Source organism: Crocodylus siamensis, chromosome 5 (genome assembly GCF_052110815.1).
Source record: "Crocodylus siamensis isolate JL-2025a chromosome 5, ASM5211081v1, whole genome shotgun sequence".
NCBI classification, from domain to species: domain Eukaryota; kingdom Metazoa; phylum Chordata; order Crocodylia; family Crocodylidae; genus Crocodylus; species Crocodylus siamensis.
Genome location: NC_143399.1, coordinates 146,025,169 through 146,049,076, shown reverse-complemented (window position 1 = coordinate 146,049,076; position 23,908 = coordinate 146,025,169). Strand labels below are relative to the sequence as shown.

Below are 23,908 nucleotides of genomic sequence, written 5' to 3'. Positions count from 1 at the left end.
GGTGCTGCTGAGTGTAGAGGGGAAGATAAGGGCAAAATTTGTGCCCAATTCAGGGGCTTAAAGTGTCCTGCTGTTGCTCCTACAGCATTGGCAATTGAAAGGGGAGTGTGTCTGCACCACCATACCCTCTCTTGATTTTAAAACATCATAATTTGCATTAGAACATGGAAAGAATTGAAATTGATGCACAGTGAGGTTCATAGTTTGAACAGCCAGCTCTACGTTGCCACTTCAGTCCCACCATTAAACATTTAGCCAGAGAGCATGGTTCCTGGCAGGCATAAATAAATGAACGAATACCTGAATGAAAATGGGCCTAATACCATATGTAGATGGTGCACTCGGAGAACCATAACCTAAGTAAGTGCACAGGGATATATGTCCATGACACTTAGGACAGAATTTGATTTCTCTTTGTACACCTAAATGACAATTTTCTATTTCTCGAAGTTGTGCTTTTGGTAGTTATGCACAGGTTGTGATTTCTATTCCTCCTGCACTGTGAATGTGTAAGCACACCTAGGCTGAGAATGTGTAGTAGACTATGCACTGCCCAGGGAGGTATGTGGCTATGTAGGCAACCCCATTCTGGGCATGTGTATCTAAGTCATTAAAATGTATCTGGCCAGAAAGCCATGACTAAAGGATATTAGGAGAGGGCTATCCTCCCATGTTTTAACACACAGGTTAAGAATTTTTAAAGCTGGCTCCCTGAGCATCCAAGAGACAGGGATATGTGGGGCCAGAGGACAAGGGTAAGCTGGAGGGTATGTGATTCAGCAGGGTGACTGCCCAACTGACTGAGTGGCAGCCATAGAGCCTTTCTCCCAGTGGGGCAGAAACTTCTGCATTCTCCATCTTATCCAATGCCTAGTAATTTTAAGGGGCTGTGACTCAGTTTTTTAAAAATGTGCTAGAGAGTGGCCCATGTAATGCCTCCTCTATGACATGAGGGTTAGAGTGCTGTCACCGAGATGCAGTTACAGGCCCTTTCTTGGTAGGTAGGATCTAAAACCCAGACCACCTGCTTCCTGGCAAGTAGCTGAACCACTTGGTTGTTGGTGCTAAAACATAGGAAAGCCATTTTCCTAGACTGTCACTTAGGTATGCACATACAAGTAGGGTTGCTACATAGCCTACTGCATATGACCAGTATACTTGTGTCTGCTTATGCATCTGCAGAGAGGGATAGGTGTGAGAAATGCCCAAGGACATGTTGATTTAGATGCATGAACGTAAATAGAATTCTACCCTTACTGAAAACTGCGCACATATTGTTTTCTAAAACAAAAAGTGACGTTTCATTTGAAAATATTGAATGATGAATTACCAAATATACAGTATCCTTGTATTTTGATTGGCCAAGAATACTGCATATTAGTAACACAGTTTTTAATTTTTTTACAGCAAAAAGTTTTGCATAATTAATTTTATTTCTGTACCTGATTTCTGTTTTGTACTGTAAATACTCATTACATCAAGAATATTTAATTTACCTATAGGTTTGACAGTTTTTATTTAACACTTGGAGGTATTAAGATTATGTAAGAAGTGACAAGACAAAGTAGATTGCTTGATATAAATGCATTTTTAAGATATTGGATCAAGTTAAAGTTTGATACAAATCTTCTATACTGTTGTGTATTTATTTATATTTTTTTCTTAAGTCAGATTTTCATACACCATATGCTCCTTTCCTGGACCTGAATGTTCCTGTGTTCCTAAATCAAACAAGGAATATACAAACCAGGGACCTTGTGGGTATTTACAAACACCTCCAAGATAACAAGCTCCTAGATGCATATGTTGAGCTTGAAAAACAAAACTGATGTAGACATCCATACTGTAGCCAAAAGCATTACCCAGTACATTGTTAACAATATTGTTTAGCTACCAACAACCGTGTACGTCTTGGGAAATGTGCTGATTAACAGAGTTAGAATACCAGCATAATGCTGAGAAATGCATTCTTGGCCCCTGTAGATTCATGAAATGCTATATAATTTACATGTTTATACTCTTACAAATATATTTTATATTTATATAACATTTTACAGAAAAAATACTGTAAGAGATTAAACAATTAAATAACAGAAGCATCAAGTGAGGATCAAGGATAAAAGTACATTACTGTACAAGTTTACCAGATCTCATCCCAGTATGTCTATCCAGAAAGTACTAGGCAATAAACCTATAAATATTTGAGCATATGCATTATTTTCTAAGAAGAAAAAAATTAATATTTGATTTAAAGATGAGAAAATAGTTAATTAACTGTTCTAGCCAGATTCCAGTTAAAGAAAGTGAAGGAAGATTTAATCATTAACTTTACAAGCTATTTGTGATTAAACAAATTAATTTTAAATCCCAGGTTTTCAGGTAAAAAAAAGCACTGATTCTAAAGAGAGAAAATGAACCTGAAAGTGTATGAAATATTACCATATTTACACAAATCCAAGACAAGGCTTTTCCCCCATTCAACATGTGGGAAAAAACACGTACTGGCTCAGGGCAAGTGGCCAGGGCCCAAACCAGAGCTTCAGGAACCCCCTGCTCTAGGCTAGGGCTAGAGTGGTTTCTGCAGCAGAGTAGGGAGAGCCTATGGGAGTGAGCTCAGGGGAGGGGGTACACACAGAAGGGGGGAGCACAAGAAAAGGGGTGCAGGGGAGAGCTAGGTGCAGGAGGGAGTGCAAAGGAAGGAGTGTGCAGTGCATGGGGAATGCAGTGCTAGGGGAAGCATGGGGAAGAGGGTGCATGGGGGAAGGCATGCATAATACAAGGAGAGAGTGAGGGAAGAGGCACATGGAGCTATAGCAACTCCCCTGCTGCTGCATGCTCCACCTCCCCCTTTCTCCTTCTCCTCCCCTTGCTTTGGTTGTTGCCTGTTCCAGGCTGAGGCCAGTGCTGGGCACAGGGTCCCCACTCCTGCCTGATCATGCCAGGTGCTCCATACCTCCAGTGGAACCAGAGCCAGAATAGTTGCAGGGGACAGGTGATGGTGGGGGGACTGGCCCCAGAAGAGGGCAAGTGGTAGGTGGGGGCAGGCACTGTAAATAAATAGATGGCAGGGGGGGCAAGTGTTGAATGGGACAGGCACCAGATAGTGACAAATGACAGGGGGAACAGGCAACAGGGGGGCAGGTGCTGGAGATGGAGGAACTGGGGGGCAGGGGACAAGGGACAGGCTATCTGGCCCCCAGCCACTGCCTTCGCCACTGCAATGATAGGTTGGGAACTAATTTAAGACAACCCAGGACAGCCCTTCCAATAATTACCTTCCAATAATTACTTCCTTGGAAAAGTATAAATGTTATAGTGTGTTTATAATTGTCTGTGTATAGAATCTAATAACTGGGGGGGGGGTGTCTTACAGTCAAAATAGTCTTGGATTCAGATAAATACAGTAATAAGAAATAGCAATTACTTAATTACAAAAGATAACTAGATGAGCCATTTATTATATGTTAAAATTAAGAATAGGAAAGTTGATTTTTTTAAGTCAAAAGGCAGCATCTAATTTTATGGTGAAGACATACCACATACCTGAGAAAAATAATCTCTATATAACCTTGATCCACAGTGAATTTTTCATGATATGAAGTTAAGGCTCAAGAATATACTTCTCGAAATCTTGCTAAGACTAAGCGAGTTCAAGGTTTGATGCAAATGTTTTACAGTACATTAAAATGGAGTTATCCTATTTACTGGCATATGATATGCAACCCCTCCCCCCCTATTTGCTTGGAGTGCATGGAGTGCTTAAAATTGGAGTGTGTGTCTTAAATGAAGACATGTGGGGAGCTGAGTGCCCCATCATGCAGGAGCCAAAGTGTGGAGCCCCTCTTAGAGCCAGGTGGAGAGTCAGTGGCACCTGCTGAGACAGCTGAGGGTCTGATCCAGCAAGATCAGACTCTCAGCTGACTCAGCAGGCAGTGCTGACTGTGCCAAAGTTCCCAGACCCTCTTGTCAATCTGGGTGGGCTCTCAGCTGACTTGGCATGAATTGCTAGTTGCTAGGGGCCAGGCAGTTCATTTCCAGCAGGATCAGATCTTCAAATGACCTGGCAGGTGCACTTGCTAATCACCCTGTCTGAGAAGAGGGTCCTTTGCAGTGTAGCTCAGCCAGCATCACTGACCTCTTTTTGAACTGGTTGGGCAGCCAGAAGCATCTTCTGTATCTCACAGCTGGGAAATTAACATAACACTCAAGAGCTTTTTTTCCCTTCCTCCTACTGAATCTGCCTCTTTCTATGAAATTATTTGCTGGTATTTTTAAGGAAAGATATATTTTTCTTTATTCCACTTCCAAAAACACAGTGGGCACATTTATATGTGAAATTAGTGCACCTGAATAAACTCTAGCACAGTTCATGCCAAAGTTTATTGCTCCTCTGCACAGCATCTTCGTGCCTGAGATTGCAGCACATTGAGCCAGGGTGGAGCAGCCCTGGCTGGCAGATGGTCTACAAGTCTGGGGCTGCTCCAAACTGTCTCAGTGTGCTGTGGAGGGATGGGCTGGGGTATGAGGGTGCTACCATATGGGGTTAGCCAGCAGGTTTGTTCCAGACAGTACTATCCTACAGCAGAGTTAGTTTACTGCACCCTGATAGCGTTGCACATGTAAATGGTAACACTTTGCTGTGGACCTAATTAGTCAACTCCGCAGTAAAGCACACATGTCGGTGTACCTGAGGTGTGTCTTCTTCTGAGGTCCATGGTATGAGAGAAAAAAATGGTAAAAAGGATCAGGATTTTGAATTTGTTGCAGTACACTCACTGAGAATCAGTGGCCTAGAACAATGGGGCTGAAGCTTGATTTTGTTTTTTCTTGGCTCCTCCAGCGGACAGTCAACCTTCTCATAACATGAGTACCACACAGGCTCACATGCTTATCTAGAAAACAGTCTAGTATCATTCAAGTTCCAACCTCTCCAATAGAGTGCAGGGCAGTGCATTAATCTTGTATGTGATGGAATGGTCAACTGAGAAAGTTATGAAATCCAGCTTCTCATGTTATTTCTTTGTTTCCAGTTATTGCAGTCTTTATGGTACTCATAAGTCTTCACATCTCTCCTAATACTGGTGTTGAGCATAAAACTTTTTTTTAATCAAATTCTTCTTTATTTTAATGCTTTTATTTTGCAATAACTGGGGGCAGGGAAGAAAATGAAATAGAAGAGCTAAATGGCTAAATAATATTAATAATAATAGAGGCAGAAGGAAGAATACAGTTAAGCAGATCATCTTGTTTACCATACGAAACCACAGGTGAAGAGAGGATGGATGTAGAAAGTGGGTTAATATGTGTCAAAGAGCAGCTGACTGTAAGTGTACTGTGACATCAGCATATTTTGTGGAAATAGTACAGGCTGAATAAAAGTATTTCATTCTCCTGAGGCTGAGAGGAAGGCCATAACTGAATGACAAGTACTGCAATGCCAGTTTAGGAGGGTTAAATTAAAGGTCGTAGCCAGGAGGTAGAAAAGTCTCAAGCATCTTCTCACTCTACTTTTTTTCACTGTTCATACGAAAGCTTAACTGAATGTTGCCCATCTAAATATATATATATTTGAAGCATACTGCTTAGGAACATAGGACTGCAAAGGATCTCTTATATTGAGCCCAGCTGTTTTGGTAGATATGTCACATCATTCCTTTTTATAAATTGAGGAAGGTCCATCTTAAAACTACTAACTTTTTTTTTATCCTTAGTCCTCATAACAGGAGGCTGTTCCCAAATTTCCCTCCTATGATGGTTAGACATCTTCAAATTTCCCACTTAAATTTATTCTTGGCCTGTTTATACTCATATCTTCTTGTGTCATCATTGCCTTTTATCTTAAATAGTGCTCTCTCCCAAGCATTTACCCTCTCCTGTATTTATAGATAGCAATAATACACTCTTTCAAATGCTTTTTCATAAGGCAAGGCCTTTCTTGGAGATCAAACGTAAGTATATTTAATCATAACTCCTCTCACAATGAATTTAGCTTATGTTATAGATCTCTTTGCTTGTCAGCTCAGGGTTCATCAGAAGATAACTTACAGCTGAGGCAGGGTCAGTTGCATACAAGTATAAGCAAAGATTCAAAGGTGTCCCAGTATCTTTTGCTCCTGACAAAGAATAGTAAGTTTGAAAAGAGACTTTGAAGCCTGAGGGAGAGAGAATATGAAAACTTAAAAGCCCATATTTTTCTCTGCCTTACCACCTTAGAAGTAGAAGCCATCATACGTTTTCATCCAATCTGCACTATTATGTATTATTTTCTTTTTTATTTGCAAGCAGCATACAAATATGGGACTTTGAAAATACTGACAAGCAAAAATGCTCATTGGTTTCAGTGCGAGTTGATAAATGCGAGGAACTTCTGTCATAAGGTCCAAGTCACTTTGCAGACAAAAAGGCATAAGAATCAAATATGGAGGAGGTATGGTGAACTTTTATAGTGCTGAAATAAATATAATGGATGTTCTTGTATAGAAAGGGGCTTATTGTGCCTGGCCAGTGAATTAATATGTGGGACTGGAGTAGGTAAAGGAATCTTTACTCCTTAGCCAAAGCCTTTAACAAGTGGAGCCCTTGCACTCAAAGGAAGGAGGCACATCAATGATAGTGTCATAGATGGATGAGCAGGCTATACTCTTCTACCTGGAACAAAACAATCATTCCACTACACACCGGCCTCTCTAGGGAAAGGCCATGACTCCCTGACGAATAGCTTTTGCCCGAATCCCCAGTGCATTTCTATAGGTTTCTCATTTCCTTCCCCCAACATAGATGTATGGCTGGAAGGGACCTCCTAGGCCACCAGGTGCAGTCCCCTGCTGCCAAAAATATCTACAAGATTGGCCACTCTGATCCCTATCACCAGAGCAGTCACAAAACACTTTTTGGAAAAAACCCTAAATCTATAAATGTGCCACAGGCCAGGCAGAAACGTAGGCACTAAAAAAAAAATTTGGCATAAAGTGATTTACCATTCATGTAATCACTGACAATGAACTGTCATTACTGTCCTGTGGTTGATTGCAAATGATTTTAGTAATCTCTTAGCAAAGTTCTCTATCCCTTTGTAAATGCATGTTTCAGACTGCAGTCTTGTGTTAGTAATGAGGTGACTGAATATTTTGAAATGGAGCTCTTTTCCATTTGGAAATGCAGTTTTGTTGACACCAAAATGTTGCTTAGAAATTGATTTTTTGTCAAAACACATACAAAAGAAAGATTTTTCCTAGTCAAAATACCCAGCAGTTTAATGGTAAGGGTACTTCCTTGAGGCAGAGATATCAGGCTTGAAGCCCCTGCTATCCCTGACTTGAAACAGGGACTTGAACTCTCACATCCCAAGTATATGCTAAAACTGCTAGCTAGTTAGAGGAAGTCTCTCTTGTTGCTTGTGTGGTTTTATGAAAGATTTTAAAACCTTTTTTTCCCTTCATTCCACATCAAAGTGAAAGTAATTTCTAATACCCCTCCATACCCCCAACCTATCTTGGCATAAGATATGTTTATCTGGGGCCATAGCATGAATGACTGACTTGGCTCACTCTGGAAAAAAGTTTCTGGTAATCCAATTGTGGCTTGATAGTAGGGAGCTAATGTGACATTTTTTGATACTATACCTTTTTGATAAGCAGCTGAAATTCTTCAGACATGAATTGATTTCTATTGTCTCTTACAATCTGTTTAAGAGCTACTGTCTTTTGAAAACAATAGTCTTAATTTTTTCACTGTTTGTGCTCATTTAAATGGTAATAAATACAGAACAATTCAGATGGACACCTACTGCACTCATGCAATCAAGCTTTACATGTTGCACCCCCTAGAATCTGTAGGGGTATAAAAAGACCATTGACTACATTGTGATTTAAGCTGATGAGCACAGCTTAAGTAAAGAGCAGAAGGTGCTCTCTACTTAATGATTTATCAGTGTCTGCTTCATTGTGCTGAGTTAGTTATTGTCTTATTCCCTTAAAGGGCCATGCTTTCTAACTTTTGAAATAACTAGAACTTTTATCATTTTGGCATGCTTCTCTTTTTGCGTATACCTTCTCCTCCATTGTAAATCTTAGCTTATCAATTAATTAATTTCACAAGAGCAGTCACTTAGCAGCCTGCTTTCTTTATCCTCTTAAAATATATAGCTCCTTTGCCTTTACTTTCATGGGGTACAGGATTGTGATATTTTAAACAAGATTGAGCGTAGACTTTTCTTGGTATGGAAATTGGACCCAACATGTGTGATCATGGAATGATTGACTATAAGGAACTAAGTAAGCGCAGAGTGAGCTTGTACAGGCTTGTGGGGTGGTGGTACAGAATCTACATAGTGTAACAATGAACAGAACCAGAAGTAATACGCAAGAGCTAGGAAGCAATTATGGGTATGCTACATATATAAAAGTGTGTATGCTACATATATAAAAGTTTTACTTACTGAGAGATATGATTAGGTACTATCAAGAATGAAGATTGAATGTGGCACTCCTAAATCTTGATTTAGAAAAAGTGTATGATCGGGTGGAGTGCAAGTTCCTAGTTGGTATGCTGAACAACTTTGAGTCTTACCAACGTTTCTAAACTGGATCAAGACTTTATGCAAAGGAGCATGGTGTAGGATAAGAGTGAAAGGTCATTTAACAGATGAAGTCAAGGTCAGATCAGGTGTAAGACAGCGGTATTCCCTGTTGCCACTTGTATTTATCTGTGCCATTGAGCTGTTAGCACAGAGGATCAGGATGGATTGCGTGATCGAGGATGTGTCAAGTGCTGGAGGAAAGGGCACTCAAGTGAAATGCACATTGTACATGGGCAGTCTTAACAAGAGAATGTGTTCCTAAAACAGGCTATAAGTTGTGCAAATGAATATGGAAAGGTGTGTGGGGTGGGGCAAAATTAAACATACAAAAAAGTAAGTGCTTAGAACTGGAAAGCATATTCAACTGTAAGCTGTTGATAGGAGGGTTGGTAAAAGTAATTAAGGCAATGGTACTCCCAGTTCTATTGTACATCAGCATGGTGTTCCCTCCATTATGGACCACCACCTGTAATATTTAGGGGGAACTGAATGTTAAAAAGGAAAGGCTTAGGAGAACACTATGCAAGGAGAAAGTGAATGGAGGATTGGTCCTAGCAGATTTGTTTCTGTTCATGCAAAGTATGCCAGTGTATGCTGCAGGGAAGGGATAAAAGGAAGCAACAAATAGGCTGGGTTTGTCTGGTACTATGCAGGGACATTATAGCATAGATATGATGTATGTAAAAGGTCACTGTCATGGCCCTGGGCCTGGATAGTACCACCAATGTATGAGAAGATTGTAAAATATGTGAAACGGTATGGGATGCAGACGGTAGCCACAACAGATTTGGTGGACCATAAAAAAAAAGTCAAGGCCTGGGTTAGAAAAGAAAACTGTTCCTAGTAGGGAGGTTTATAGGGGAGGAAGCATGGACAACTTGGAAGGGGGTGTTAGACAGAAATTTACAGAAACAGCACGAGGGGCATTTTTACACATGCTTCAGGACACGGACCCAGGTGCTTTAATTAGCAAGCCATACTAATTAAAAGTGCCCATGTGTCATGTGTATCAGAGGTGCAGTGTGTCCCAGTGCTGAAAAAATGTCAGCAGAGCACTTTGAACTAAAGCTCATTGAACTTGTTTTATTTCAAAGCTCCCCACTGCCATTTTTCCAGCACAGAGACACGCTGCACCACTGATACACGTAATGCAAAAGGCTGCTGGAGTGTCTTAATTTCTGTGCTCCAGCAAACTTGATTAATCAAGTCTGCTCTGATGCACCAGATTTTCAGCATGTCGGAACAGCCTCTGTGTACATGTGTAGGTGTCCTGCGATATCAACTGGTTGCTAGCAATTTGGATGTTACCTGTACAGGAACTTCATTACAGCTGGGGACTTTGTAGAACTGCAGAATGGCCCAGACAAATGTGCTGTGGGGGGAAGGAAATATATGGCATATGATGTGAGAGTGTCAGTTTACCAGAATGGTCTGGGGGAAGGCAGAGAAACTACAGTGGCTACATGCTAAGAGCCAATTAATTCTAGGAATGTTCTGTGCAGACTGGGTGTCACTGCCCCCTTTGTCCTTTTGCTGCTGTCACTGGAGTCTCTGGCTTCTCAGTCCTCCAGCTTCTACCTCCTGCCCCTATCTCTGGGAGTGGGGCCACACAGGACAACACCATGAAGTCCACAAAGTCAGTGTCCTGGGGACTCGGGGCTGAGGGGAGGGTCTGCTACCCATGCAACATGATGTAGCAGAGGGTATCCACAGTGTGGCATAGCTCAGTGGGGAGTCCCATGCCATGTGGTAGGGGGTGTACTGGGCTGTATGGAATGGCATAGCAGAGGGGAGGCCCCTGTTTGCATTATGGCATGTCTACAAAGAGTTTAGTGTAGAGATACCCAAGCTAGCCTTTAATGAGCTAGTTTTGGGACTGGAAACATTCCAGCTGTAGTCGCCTGGAGCTCTGTGCAGGTTAATTTACACTGCTGAGAAAGTAGGCTGAGCCAACAGTGTGCTCTTTTTGCAAAATAAAAATAAAATTAAAAAAAGCCAACAGCATACTGGCTTGTATTAACAGGAGTGTCACTTTCAAATCAAGGGAAGTGATTCTTTTGCTCTATTCAGGGCTCACCTTGAGTATTATGTCCAGTTTTGGGTCCCACATTTCAAGAAAGATGTGACCAGATTTTAAAGAGTCCAGTGCAGAGAAATGAAAATGATTAGGGGCCTGGGAGACAAAGCTTATGAGAAGATGTTGGAAGACCTAAAGATATTTCATTTGAAGAAGAGAACAATAAAAGGAGGTAGTGGGGATTGGATAACAGTCTTCAAAAATGTGACAGGGTATTACTGAGAAGAATGAGATGGGCTTTTCTGTCTGGCAGTTGTGGGGCAGAACCATGAGTAATAGTCTCAAGTTGCAGCAGGGGAAATTTTAGGTTGGAGATTAGGAGGAACTTTCTGACTTTGAGGATGGCATTGGAACAGGCCACCTAAAGAAACTGTGGAATCTCCATCTATGGAAGTTTACAAGAGCAGGTTAGACAGACCCTTAGCCGGGATGTTTTAGTCAGGGATGCTCCTACCCTGTGAGGTTCCTTCCAGCCCTACGGTCTTATGATCCAGTACCCACACTAGCTTGTATCTATACTCTGTACTGAAGTGGTGTAGGTACTACATACATTGATAAACATTTTAAGGACCAGGCTGAATTGTGTGGCCATTACAATGGCACAGTGAACATTTTCAGCTACCAGATTTAGAACTGCAGTGCAGAACACTTTCTTACACAGAATCACATTCTGTGAAGTGCTGAATCATCTTAATGCTATTGATTGCAGTGGGACTTGGGGTAACTCAGCTCTTGAAATAAGTCCTATTGCTAGCTCTAGTTCTAAACACCTTAAAATTAATGGACTTTTTGAGCCAAAGACTGTTTGTACTCTTCACTTTTAAGTGTTGCCCAACTATGAGTACATTTATGCAGCAAACTAAATCAATGCCAGCCTTTACTTGGAGTGACTTAGGCAATTAAGTCAATTATAGAGTTTACAGTGATAGGTTCTGCATTCGTAAGTACAAACCCAAAGTTTATTATATAATACTTATGCCTTCTGCAGTATCACTGCAAATGGATTTAAATGTACAATATTCCAAAAAACCCTAGAACAATGGGAGATGCTAGTAAGCAACTTGCTTTTTGCTTTTCTGCCAGCTCGTTTAAGTTTAAATATATCCTACTGTCTTTACTCACGGGAGGAGTCCAATAGATTTCAATGAGCCTATTCGTGTAATTAAAATTTGGCACACAAATAAGTTGTAAGATGCTGTTTTCTACAGTTCTACCCTGGAGTTAAAGCATATTTGTTTGAAAATAAGTTGGGTATCTAAGCAGATTGTGTTACCCTCAGATTAGTCAACTGAAACCTAAATATTTGCAGCTACTTTTTAGTTATGCCATGTACTATTTTTATTATGGTATTAATAGCACCTATTCCTGCAGTTCTAACTTGGGTAAAACTACCATTAACTGTCACATAGAATTGCCTGTGTAAGAGCCATTGCATTAGGCTTAAATATAGTAACTCCTTTCATGTGGAAGGATGAAGTACTTTGTATTCCATATATTAGAGTTATGTAAATCATTTGCTTAACGAATTCAGCTTCTCCCTTCGTTCGGCTTTTTGTTCTGTTTGTTTTTCACTCTCATAATGAACAATTTGCTGAACAATTCTTAAGGGTTAAAATTAGAACTGTTATTGAATAGTTGTGATTTGTCATGTAAGTGATGAAGTTTAGTGTCTGTTCACTTATTTGGTAAAGACAACAAAGACTTACAGAAACTACTTGGTTTCTGAGATTTCTCTGAGACCTTTTGAGTTTGGGGAAAGCCAGAAACACAACTATGAGGTTTACAATAAACATGATTATGTAATTTTTTAATCAGAGCTCATCTTTCTGGGTCATATGTGTCTTGCTCATTTCCCCCCAAATATAAGGCTACAACAGGATTTTTTTATTATGTGCTGACTTCAAATGCAATTCCTTTTCACATATAGGGGAAAGGATAATTGTGTCAATTACTTGTGTAAGAGATGGTCACATTGTAGTCTGGCTCCTTTAACTGCCTCTATGATAGAACTCTGGTGTGGGATCTTAGGAATCTGATCCTCCCATTATAACCATCAGCATACCCTGTTATACAAAACAGAATATTAAATTATTGCGTTTATCAGGCTGTAATTTGCTGATCTCACTATAATCACTGAAACAAAGCAACTGTGACTGTGTGCATGTGTGTAGCCCTACGATAAAAGATGTGGTTAGAATGATCCTTGTTCAACTTGTTTAATTGCCTCTAAGTCTATGCCAAGGATTTAGTAAAAGCGTTCAAAAACCCTGTCAGCCTTCTCTGTTAAGTAGTGTCCAATCCAATATAATATATGCCACTTTCATTGCAAATGCTCAAGCACACAAGCTTCTAACATGCTTTCTGTTGGCATTCATGTGAATAAAGCTCAGGCACTCAAATGTTCACAGAAATGAACACAAAGGAACGTGAGCATAGCTGAAACAAATTTGCTGTTAAATTCAGGTAAGCATTTGTGAAACATTTTTTTCAGTGTTCCCTTAGCTCTGTAGTTTTTAGGTTTCTACACTTTTGCTTGAGACATACATTTCCAAGAATGCCTCCAAGAATGGTTTTCAAACTTTGGATGCAAAGTTGGATGTGAAATCAGATTTATTTTCAACCAAAGGTAACGCATGTAGAGAACTTGGATATTTTGCATTTATTTCACGTGGATTTAAGGCATTCATTGCCTCAGTTGAGATGAATGGGGCTATTCACATTCCTCTTGATGCATTGTTTCAAGCTGCCTGCAGACTCAGGGGGCATTGCTACATTAGTTACATACGGCCCATATTCTGAATCTTCTTAGCATAATCACAGGGGCTTTGTAAAAGTCTAAATGGGACTGAGGTAAAATTGTAACACCTAAGTCACAGAATGATCCAAATTGACTCAGTTCAGTAGCCACAAAATCACTTTGGTGGCATAAACTTCGTAGGTATTAGATTTTGTTTTGGGTACTAGATTTTGAACTGAAAAATTCCCAACGTGCCAAGACTTGAGCTATTAAGAATGCTCAGAAACAATCCAGATCAATCAGATAGATGGTCCATTCCCAAGTAAATTTTATTGTAAATCCAAATGTGTGGAGGCAGTCACAGAGCAGGCCAAGCAATTGTTTGCTGCTGACAGCTGGTGGCACTTGCCTTTCAGCCCAGTTTGTCTGCTGGTAATCAGGCAATCAGAGACCTGGATTCTAGGTTTCATCCTATGGATGCCCAAGCCTACATCTCTAGAGGAGAACTGTAGTCACCAGACAATGGCCTAGAATGGATTGTGGCCATCTCTTGCCAAGGTTTTGCCTGGTTTTTAATCAGTGATTGTCAAGTGTTTGTCAAAATGAATAAACAGCTCTGGCAGGAAGAACTGGAACCCAGGACTCCTCTTCTCCCATGGGAGCACTTTAACCACTAAGCTACAGTTATGTGCCCACTTGCTTGCCTACCAGACTTCTATGTATTTCTAATTTGGTTAGCTGTACATGCCTCTGCTGATCACCAACATGACCTGAATTTTATGCATAGGGGGTTCTGGGGTCTCCCCATTCACTCTACAAAAGAACAAGATACTTTAACCCTGGAGTACTGGTGTACTGGAGACATTTACAAAGACTGATTTGGATCTGGCTTAATATATTCAAAGCAAAACTTATATTTTAGAGCATGGTTATACCGCAATTCTTTTTTAGTATGTGCTTTTCTGTGTCCACAAGCATGGTCACATAATTATGGTATAGGTCAGTGGTTTTCAAACAATGTTCAGAAGAACCCTAGGGCTCTTGCAATAGGTCATCAGGGGTTCCACAGAGAGATTGGGTGTAGAGTCAGGGTGAGCTGGAAGATGGTGCACCACCATTGTTGCCAGGCTGGGTCTCCTGGTTTCACATCAGCTTCTGTGGCTCACAGAGCCAGGAATAGGAGTTCTGTGGCAAAAAAAAAAAAAAATTATATGAAAGAAATCCATGACTTTCGGAAGTTTGAAAACCACTGAAGATGGAACTCTGATTACTAATTAACTAAGCCATATCAGACTGCCATACTCAAGCACTGTCTGTCACCATACATCCTTCATTCTTGAGTTTATCAGCAGGTGATATTTGACTTGAGACAGCTCGCAAAAGGATCCTACATTGACATATTGAAACAGGCAACTAGGAATTAAAAGAGAAAATGTCTTTTTTTCAGTTTTTAATGAAATATAATCATCAGTGGTTTCTGTATATATGCCTCAAAACAAATGATTGAGGTAAACAGTTAGCTGGTTAAATTAGGATGCAATCCATTATTCCTTAATTTCTACCCATAGATCCCTTATCATGTATACTAACTAAAATTTCCTTATTTTGACTTTGTCTCTACAGATATGACTAATTTATACTAATGTCAATGCTTGCCATCAAACTATCAAATTAAGGCATTGGCCACACGATACCTTTGTAACAGTGTAATCTGCCTCTACACTTGTCTTCCAGTTCTCAATGGGCACCTATACTCATGCAGTGAGGCTGCTCTGACATGCTGCAATGACTGCACACCAGAGCACACTTGATTAATCAAGTCTGTTGGAGTGTGGTAATTACCACACTCCAACAGACTTCAGCGTCATGTGTATCAGCATCCCTGTGCTGAAAAAGGATGCTTTAAAGCTTGCTCAGTGAGCTTTAGTTAAAGCATACTTGCCACCATTTTTCAGTGCAGGGGCGCTGATACAAATGATATTCCAGGCGCTTTAATTAGAGTGAGTCTTGGAGTCACTCTAATTAAAGCATCCTCCTTCCCTATTCCCAGAGTGCATGTATAAATGCCCAATATGTGAAATTTTACTATGATATATTTATGCAAAGTCAAAGTAATTTGTTTAAATTTCTAAACTATGAAAATGAACCACCACTAAATTAAACTATGTGGCTACCAGGTAAACTTTAACTTTATATATTTTCAAACTGTAAGAGAAAAAATTAGGACATCTTTCAAGTTAATGATTAGCTCAAATATATTCACATATCATTTTGCTTCTTGGATACTATTTAGCACGAGCATTGGAGCAACTCTCTCAATAGATCAATGTAAACATTTACACATTTTATCTTTGTCTTTGTTTAACTCATTCTTGATTCTGATTTGACCATGACTAGTAGAATTATAATTCTATAATTTATAATTTATTTCCTGAGATACAGATTAAGTATGAAAATGAAGGCCATAATCCTCCGTGATTTAAAGTCAGTGGTAGGTTAACCATTGACTTCAATTAATACAGTAAGATTTATTGTGAATTTGACCCAATGCTTTTTCAAGTTAGTAAAAAGACCTTCCACTGACTTCAGAAAATCTTGGAGCCAATTTTTTCCCCTGAATTATGCAACAACACTGAAGTCAGTGAACCTACTTCAGATTTACCTCACTATAATTGAAAGCAGAATTTGACCCTACTGAATGTTCCTTTGTATACGCGGTGTTTTCTAGTACATTCTTGTTTAAAAATATCCCACTAGGTAGCATTATCCCTGATTCCTTCTGTCTATTCAGTGTTCCATTTCACTTTACACAGCTCATATTGAATTATATAGAAAGAGATGAATGGTTTGCAGTGGATAATTGCATTTTAAACAAGAAGAAACCTTGAAATAAATTAATTTGATAGCTACAGATGCTTTGGGATGTATGATCTGTGACTCTCACAGTGCAGCAGCATCATTAAATTGCAGTGCAAGCATATGATTTTAATTCTTTTGGTAGTACAGGGATTTGATTTTGTGTTGACAGGAAGAGAAGTATGTCAATGTACAGTGGCAATGATGCTTATTTTCTAGATAGGCAAATAAATGACAGGTGGAGAAGGCAAACAATGCACTGCACTAAACTAGATTTATGAAGTAGGTATGTGATAACTCAGAAATATCTATTTTAAAAGTCTTTCCAGAATTGTTCATGAAATTAATTCATGAGCTAACAGTGAATAATTGAAACTAGGAATTTGAAGTGTAAGCAGTGCAGGCAAACCTATCATATGAAAACTCTGCATTGTCTTTTACAGTACTGAAGACCCAGGCAGTATCAATCAACATCTCACTATTGGCTAAGTAAGGAGCATCTCAAATGAAGTTTATTGACTGTTACTGATGTAAAACCACAGCATCAGTGAGAAGAAAATTAGGCTCATTGTTTCTTACCCAAGATCTATACATTCTGGTCTAAACAACTATGAATAATTTATTTCCACATTTGAATTTATAAATTGAGCACCCAAACCATTATTCATGGGAAAAATTGTTAATTACTGTCCTAAGACGTATGAATATTTGTCAATAAATGTGTTCTATTCAGCAATTCTTACCACACACAGTTCTAAAAAATGAGAGAGATGTTTTGGGATTAGGCTGTTCCTGAATTGCCTTTAGCATGCTTTAGGGAAAAAATTGATTAATGAACACAATACAAGAAAAAAATCTGTCTTCTCTCTAGATGAATTTTGGACAGACCATACCAAGCCTGCCACAACACTTAGGTCCTTCATTTACTTTTGATAGCATGAATGGCACGTGCCCCTGGCAGCTGCGGGGGCACGGCTGTGCTGGTGGCGGTGGGAGCACAGTGGCAGTGGCAGGAGTGCAGCAGCGGTGAGCAAGGAGCACCCACAGATGCTGCCAGCACTATCAGTGGTGGTGGTGGGGTAATGAGCACTGACCAGAAGTCGGTGACAACCCTCAGGTGCCACCAGCAGTGCAGGAGCCAACAAGGATTGCTGACTGCCTGCAGACACCGCCGGCAGTGTTGGCAGTGGGGTGATTAGTGGTGACCACCCACAGGTGCCACTGATAGTGTTGGCAACACCTTTTTGTAGGGGATGTACTGCCATGCTCAGAGCATGCACGTGAGCCTGTGTGCACCCCCTATGCGTCGTCCCTGCTTGATAGTAGGGGGAACATAAGCAAAAGAGCTGTACAAGAGTGGCATGTAAGCTACCAGAAAATGATATTCAGACTAACACAAAGTAGACTATTATCCTGTTGAGAAATGGTAAGTAGGGGGCTCCAGTGGCCTCAGAACCCCAAAAATAGCTTAAGCCTTTTTCAGCCTTCTCTGTAAGGGACAGAAATGAGTTTCTGTCTGTAACTTTACTAAAAGATTAAAGCCAAATTAAACTGAACCTCCTGTCATAAATCTGAAGAGCTAACATTTTACATATTGATACCTCCCAACTTATGCATATTATTGAACTACTAGGGAAAATATATCTGTGGTTGATAATGAAGAGAACCTGTTACAGTATATATGAGTTTTCTTCATTCAGTTAAGGCTTACTGAATTTGTCCCTTGGTATTTAATTATTTTCATCTGGAACACCGTGTTTTTATTCGCAATGTATGTGAATCACATTAAAGAATAATACTAATAAGAATATTACTATTTAGTAAGCTGAGTAGTATATTCTAATATTATAAAAGCCTAAGTCTGTCTGTCTGTCCCTAACGCTTTAGTCACACTCTGATTGACTGACAGCCAGCCAGTCAGAGTGCAAACAAGCATTCCAACAGGACCTGGCAGCGGTGGAGTGTCGCCATGATGGTGGGGACACAGGGACAGAGGGTGGGGGAGCTGCTGGCCTCTGCTTCTCCACCCCGCTCCTTGAAAGAGGCAGAAGAGCAGCCACATGGGGCGTTAGGTGGTAGCACTCCATCCCATCCTCCTCCACCCCCACCCCATCATTCTTTATGGACAATTGGCTAGTTTTTTAAATAATGCTAGCTTTTTATAAAAGTTAAGCTAGTAGTGGTGTCTGAAAGCTTGTTAGACTGAAACCCTTTGCTTAACCAGGAAAGTTATGGGAAGAAAAGTGTCCCCCTTTTTAGTTGCATGCTTCTCTGCAAAGGTGGTGTTTGGGATGTGCTAACAACATTCTACTAAAAAGTGCACTGGGATCATAAATTAATTTTACACAATTGCAGAATCTATAAGCAGCCATGGAACAGTAATAACTTTGGTCAGTGTACTTTCTTTAGGTGGTTTTTTGGATTAGAAATATAAGTTTCAGCCTGGCTACCCATCTTTAAAATTGTGGGGGCAGCAGCATGGGACACAGTATTGTACTTCTGTCATTCTCCATACTTCAAGCATGTGGCTTATTTCTATTCACAGGCTGCTGGGGATTTTACATATGCACAATTATGCCTTCCCACACAGCCACAGAAGACATTATAGCAGATGTGGTGTAATTCAGTCTCTAATTTGTGTTTTTCTTCCGTTTTCCTCTGCAGATAGTAACTTCATCCTTGCAAATGCTCAGGTGGCTAAGGGATTCCCCATAGTTTACTGTTCAGATGGCTTCTGTGAGCTTGCTGGATTTGCACGAACTGAAGTCATGCAAAAGAGCTGCAGCTGTAAATTTTTACTTGGTGCTGAAACAAATGAGCAGATGATTCTTCAAATTGAGAAGTCACTGGAGGAAAAGATAGAATTCAAAGGAGAAATCATGTTTTATAAGAAAAACGGTGAGTCTTGTTTCTTTCATCAGTGTTCTATTAATTCCAGACAAAGTGTGAAATTTACTATTATTCAGCATAATGGTTATATAATATCCACTTGTACCGAGGCTATTGTGTGTCACAGCTCAAGAGTTACAAAAATGGATTTGGATAACAGCCGTGTTGTTAGCTATGTGAATATACATGTAGAGGTTGTGATACCTATATTGTAAATTACAGGGTTATGTGACAAATTGCAGATCCTTAAATTGCATTTTGGAACTTGTGTCTTGTTCAGGCCGTAAGATGCATCATATAAAGCTGTATTGTGATGGTACTTAAGTACTTGTCTGTTGTGTTGAAAGTTTAACCAGAAAAATTAAACTGAAACTCACCTTCAGATGAGACCAAATTTAAAAAATGTCATCCCCCCAGGTTAAATTATCAGGAAGTTTTGAATGGCCTAAAGTATTCATTCATTGCAGCTGCTATGACAAACATAATAGCTAAGATGTTAAAAAAATAGGGGGTTAGGAACCAGCTTTTTAGTCCAGAATTTAAATAAAGTAGCAAGATTTGCTAGACATTGGGCATGTCTACTCGAGATGCTTTACTGCACAGTAGACTTATTGACTGCACAGTAAAGCGTCGCTGTCTACACATGCAGAGGCTTACTGCGCAGTCAATTAGTCTACTTCACAGGCTTATTTATTCTAGGGAAGAGAATTTACAGGTAGAAAATTAACTGCAGAATAGTTACTGCACAGTGGCACACACAGATGCCAAACAGAAACAAATTTGCTCCCGGTCAGCCCCACCACCAGGAGGCCACTCTCAGTAGCACTAGGGCCACAAGGCTTGGAGGTTCTCCAGCCCTGGGGCTGGGGTGGCTCCTTTCCTGCCTTAGTCCCTGGACCTTAAAATGCTGTGGTGACTCCAGGGCTGTGGGCCATCTGCAGCCGGCCTTTGGCTATCGGGTCCCACACCAGTGGCCCCTGGCCAGCTGCAACAGCTTGCCTGGACCCTAGCACTGGTTGCCATCAGAGCTCCACTGCCTACTGGCTTGTCCTGTGCTGTGTCCCTGTGCTGGGCACTGCAGGCAACTGCCCAGGTCTGGCAGCACCCAGACTGTTACATGCAGGTGCTGTGGGATGGTGAGGGAGCCATGCTGGTGTCTTCCCCAATGCCACACACTGCCTCCCGGGGCCAGAACTGATCCCAAGATGAGACCATGGATCTCATGGTACTGTGGGGCCAGGCTGAGGTCCTCAGCCAGGTTGCCCAAAGCAGGTGCTCCAACACTGACATATAAGAGGGCCTGCCATGTTGTATGTGAGACTGCAGGCACAATCGGTCGGCCCAAATCAGGGACAGTGATTCAATTCGTTGACTCGGATCACTGTCCCTGATTTGATTCAGCCAAATCCAAATCTGAAGATTTGATGCTGATTTGGAGAATAAGCAATTCGACCATAGACACAGTTTTACATGTTTTTTCTACATACCTTGAGGTAGCAGGTGTGGCTTGTGAATGCTGTGATGCTGGGGCGCATGGAGCATCCTGCAGGAGTGCAGGGTGGGGGTGCCTTCGTGTGCTTGGTGGCAAACCTGGAAGTAGACCAGAAGTACATCCAGTCCACTTCCAAGTCTGCCGGGAGCTCCTCCCTGTGATCGGCCACAGGGGGACCCCAGATACCCCCCCCATCAGACCCAGGAGGCACCAGATGCTGAGCTGGGGGAGCACTGGGGGGCAACCCCCATGCACTCTCTGGTGGATCCAGAAGTGGACCAGAAGTGCTTCTGGTCCACTTCCAGGTCTTCTGTCAAATGCACTGGGGAGCCCCCCACACTTCTGTGGGACACTCTATGTGCCCCAGCATCACAGCATTGAAGAGCTACCTGGTACCTGAGGTATGTAAAAAAAAACATTTAAAGCTGTGTCTATGACCATATCTCTGAATCTTTCTGAACATCTCTGAATTGATTTGGAAGTATCCAATTTAAAGGGTCCTCTGATTCAAGTTGGATTCCTAGGCTTGGCCACCGAATTGGGCCAAATCTCCACCAAACTGAATCAAGGACCAAAGTTTTGCACAGCCCTATAATGCACTGCAGCATCACATGTATTCAGCTTCCCACACTTCAAAATCATGGTAAGGATGCTTGAACTAAAGCCTGTTCAACAAGGTTTTGTTCAAGCACCCCTGCCACCATTTTGAAGTGTGAGGATGCTGAATAGACATGACACAGAGGCTGCTGGAGTGCATTAATTAAGATGCTTCAATACACTTGATTCTCCAACAGGTGCTAATCAGCACGTGTCAAAGCAGATGTCCAGCATATGTATAGGAGCCCTAGGCTCTTATACTAAAACATGGGAGAGTCCCTTCTTTTCCTACCCCCCCCTTTTTTTAATTTTTAGTTTTTGCAGGTAAGTGGGCAAAGATTTTTTTGCTGCAGGGTGTGACCCAACTGGCATAAAAATAAAACTGCAGTTATGTGACTGCTTATGTGCCATTCAGTTGCATAAAGAGAAATAGGATTCTGCCCTTGTCTTTATTTATGTCTGCATGGAAGAAATATCAACAACGACAGCATTGACAACAAATATCAGTCATTAAAAAAAAAGGAAGAGCTGGGTTGGTACCTGCATATTTGTGGCCCAGTAATACAGTTGGTCCAGTAATATGGTCTCTCTTCCACCTTTGCACTGATGCTGGGCGTCTGCAATCCACCTACCAAGAAAAGCTCTCAAATACATAATTTCTACATTTTCATTGATTTGTTTTTGAAGTGCAGCATTCAAGTGTGATGCTCAACCACAAAGATTAGTGGAAGTACAATTGATAAAACTCTGTGTGAATGAACTCAAACATTTAAACATCTTTTAGGTCTTGAACCTATATGTCATTGTATATCAGCTCTTAAGTTTAATTTTGAGTTTAGTGGTACATTTCTTTGTAGAATTCTAAGCACCTATTTCACAACTCTAATTTAGTGTTTACTTGCTTCTGCAATGCTTACCTGTAGAATTCTTTTACATTTGTATTATACATTTTAAGATGAATATTTTAAAATGATATATCATGAGGAAAAGGGAAAAAGTGTATTCAAAATATGAAGAAAATGTCCCCTTTTCTGGCAAGTACAAAAGGGGAAAAGGTAGTGTAGTATTTATAAATATCAAGTAAATGTGATATTGTGCTATCTTTAATGTGTCATTTTATGTAAAAACATTTTGAAGATGTAGCAAAATGCCTTCATTGCCAGTTCTTAGCATTTAAAAGAAAATACCCCGTAGTGCCTTGAACTCATGTTCAGGGAAACTGATTCAAGGAGGGTGGTTATTGATTCGCAAATCCTGTTTGCATATGAAAAATGTTCTTGTTCCAGAAGCTTCAGGGCCACTTTTTACCATTATTGTATAGTGGTGACTAAGCGCAGTCATAAGAGAAGAGATTTAAGTTTAGCTAAATGGAAAAAATAGGGACATTTATGCTCACTGGTTTGCACCTGGTGTGTAAATTGCATTTCTCCTGGCACTCTGAGTGGTGAATCTAGCAAGTAACATATATGTTGTTAATAAAGACAGAAAAAAGAGTAGGTAGATTTCTGTTGCAATTAAGCAGTTGGATCACAAATTAGTAGAGGGGGACAAACTTGTTCAGATAAAAGATTTCCCACCTACCCCCACCTCCTACACCTTTATGCATAATTTAAATCAAACTCATACAAAATCACTTCTGAGGTATGAACAATTTCCTTTTATCAGCCACTACATTTCATTTCCATGTATTTATGCATGATTTAGAAGAGGAGTGACAATGCAAAAATACCATGAGAGAGACCACTGTTGCATCTGAAGCAACAAAGGCAAAAAAATCTCCCAGAAAGGCTCTTGTTGTTTTTCCAAATCATGTTCCCATGTGCTTGTTCAAAATATTGGGCAAAACCTTAATACTTTTGGAATATGTATCTGGAAAAATAGAATAGAACTTCTGAATTAGGTTTGTTCTGCAGTAGCAGCAGGGTTTTCAGAGGGCTTTTTTGATATTCCATAAAGGTCCTGTAATGGTCATGTTTAAAAACACCTTTAAGAATAAAAGAGTACTTCATTGAGCATTATGGCCCAAGTCCTTAGCATCATCTAAGAATTTCTGTATAAATGAGAAGTAGATCAAAGGTGGCATTAATGTACCTTTAGGCTCCCCTGATGGCCAAGAATTTTGTGATAGGCTAGGTTCACTGTTCACACAGGTGTGTCCACACGTGTACTTAAATGCAGAATAGACTAACTAGCTGCAAAGTAAAGCATCACTGTCTACATGTGCAACTATCAGGCTGCAATAAACTAATTAACACTTCTGTAAGGTAGCACTATCAGGAACAGTACTATCTTATGGTGGGGTAATTTACTGCAATTAAATGCATGTATAGATACAGACCACAGGTGTAAATTGTGCCTGGTCAGCCCATCCAGCAGGGGGCCAGCCTCCTGCCTCCCACCTAGCCAGGTTGCTCCACACTTTCAGAATCCTTGTGATCCAGTCAGCCCCAATGCTTCCCAATGCCACCACCTGGAGCATGGTGCATCCCCCACACTGCCTGCCAGCCCAGGCCTACCCCCCCCAGACATTGGGCCCACTGCTACCACCACCCACTGCCTAGCCCTCCCCCCCCAAGCCTGCTGCCAACCACTGCCACCCACCAGAGCCTGGTTGCTGCGGCAGGGCAGAGCAGAGCAGAGCTGGAGCGTGCCTGACATAAACTCAAATTGCTGCTGCCCTAG

General features: G+C 40.8%; 1 protein-coding gene across 1 annotated transcript in view; it reads left to right on the top strand.

Annotated features, from left to right (window-relative positions):
• The window catches only part of KCNH8 (potassium voltage-gated channel subfamily H member 8), a 338,731-nt gene that overhangs the window by 83,878 nt on the left and 230,945 nt on the right, over positions 1–23,908 (top strand). Inside the window, exon 2 of the mRNA XM_090049221.1 lies at positions 18,913–19,146. Within this exon, the coding sequence (XP_089905347.1) occupies positions 18,913–19,146 (234 nt within the window). The remainder of the gene's footprint in view (positions 1–18,912; positions 19,147–23,908) is intronic.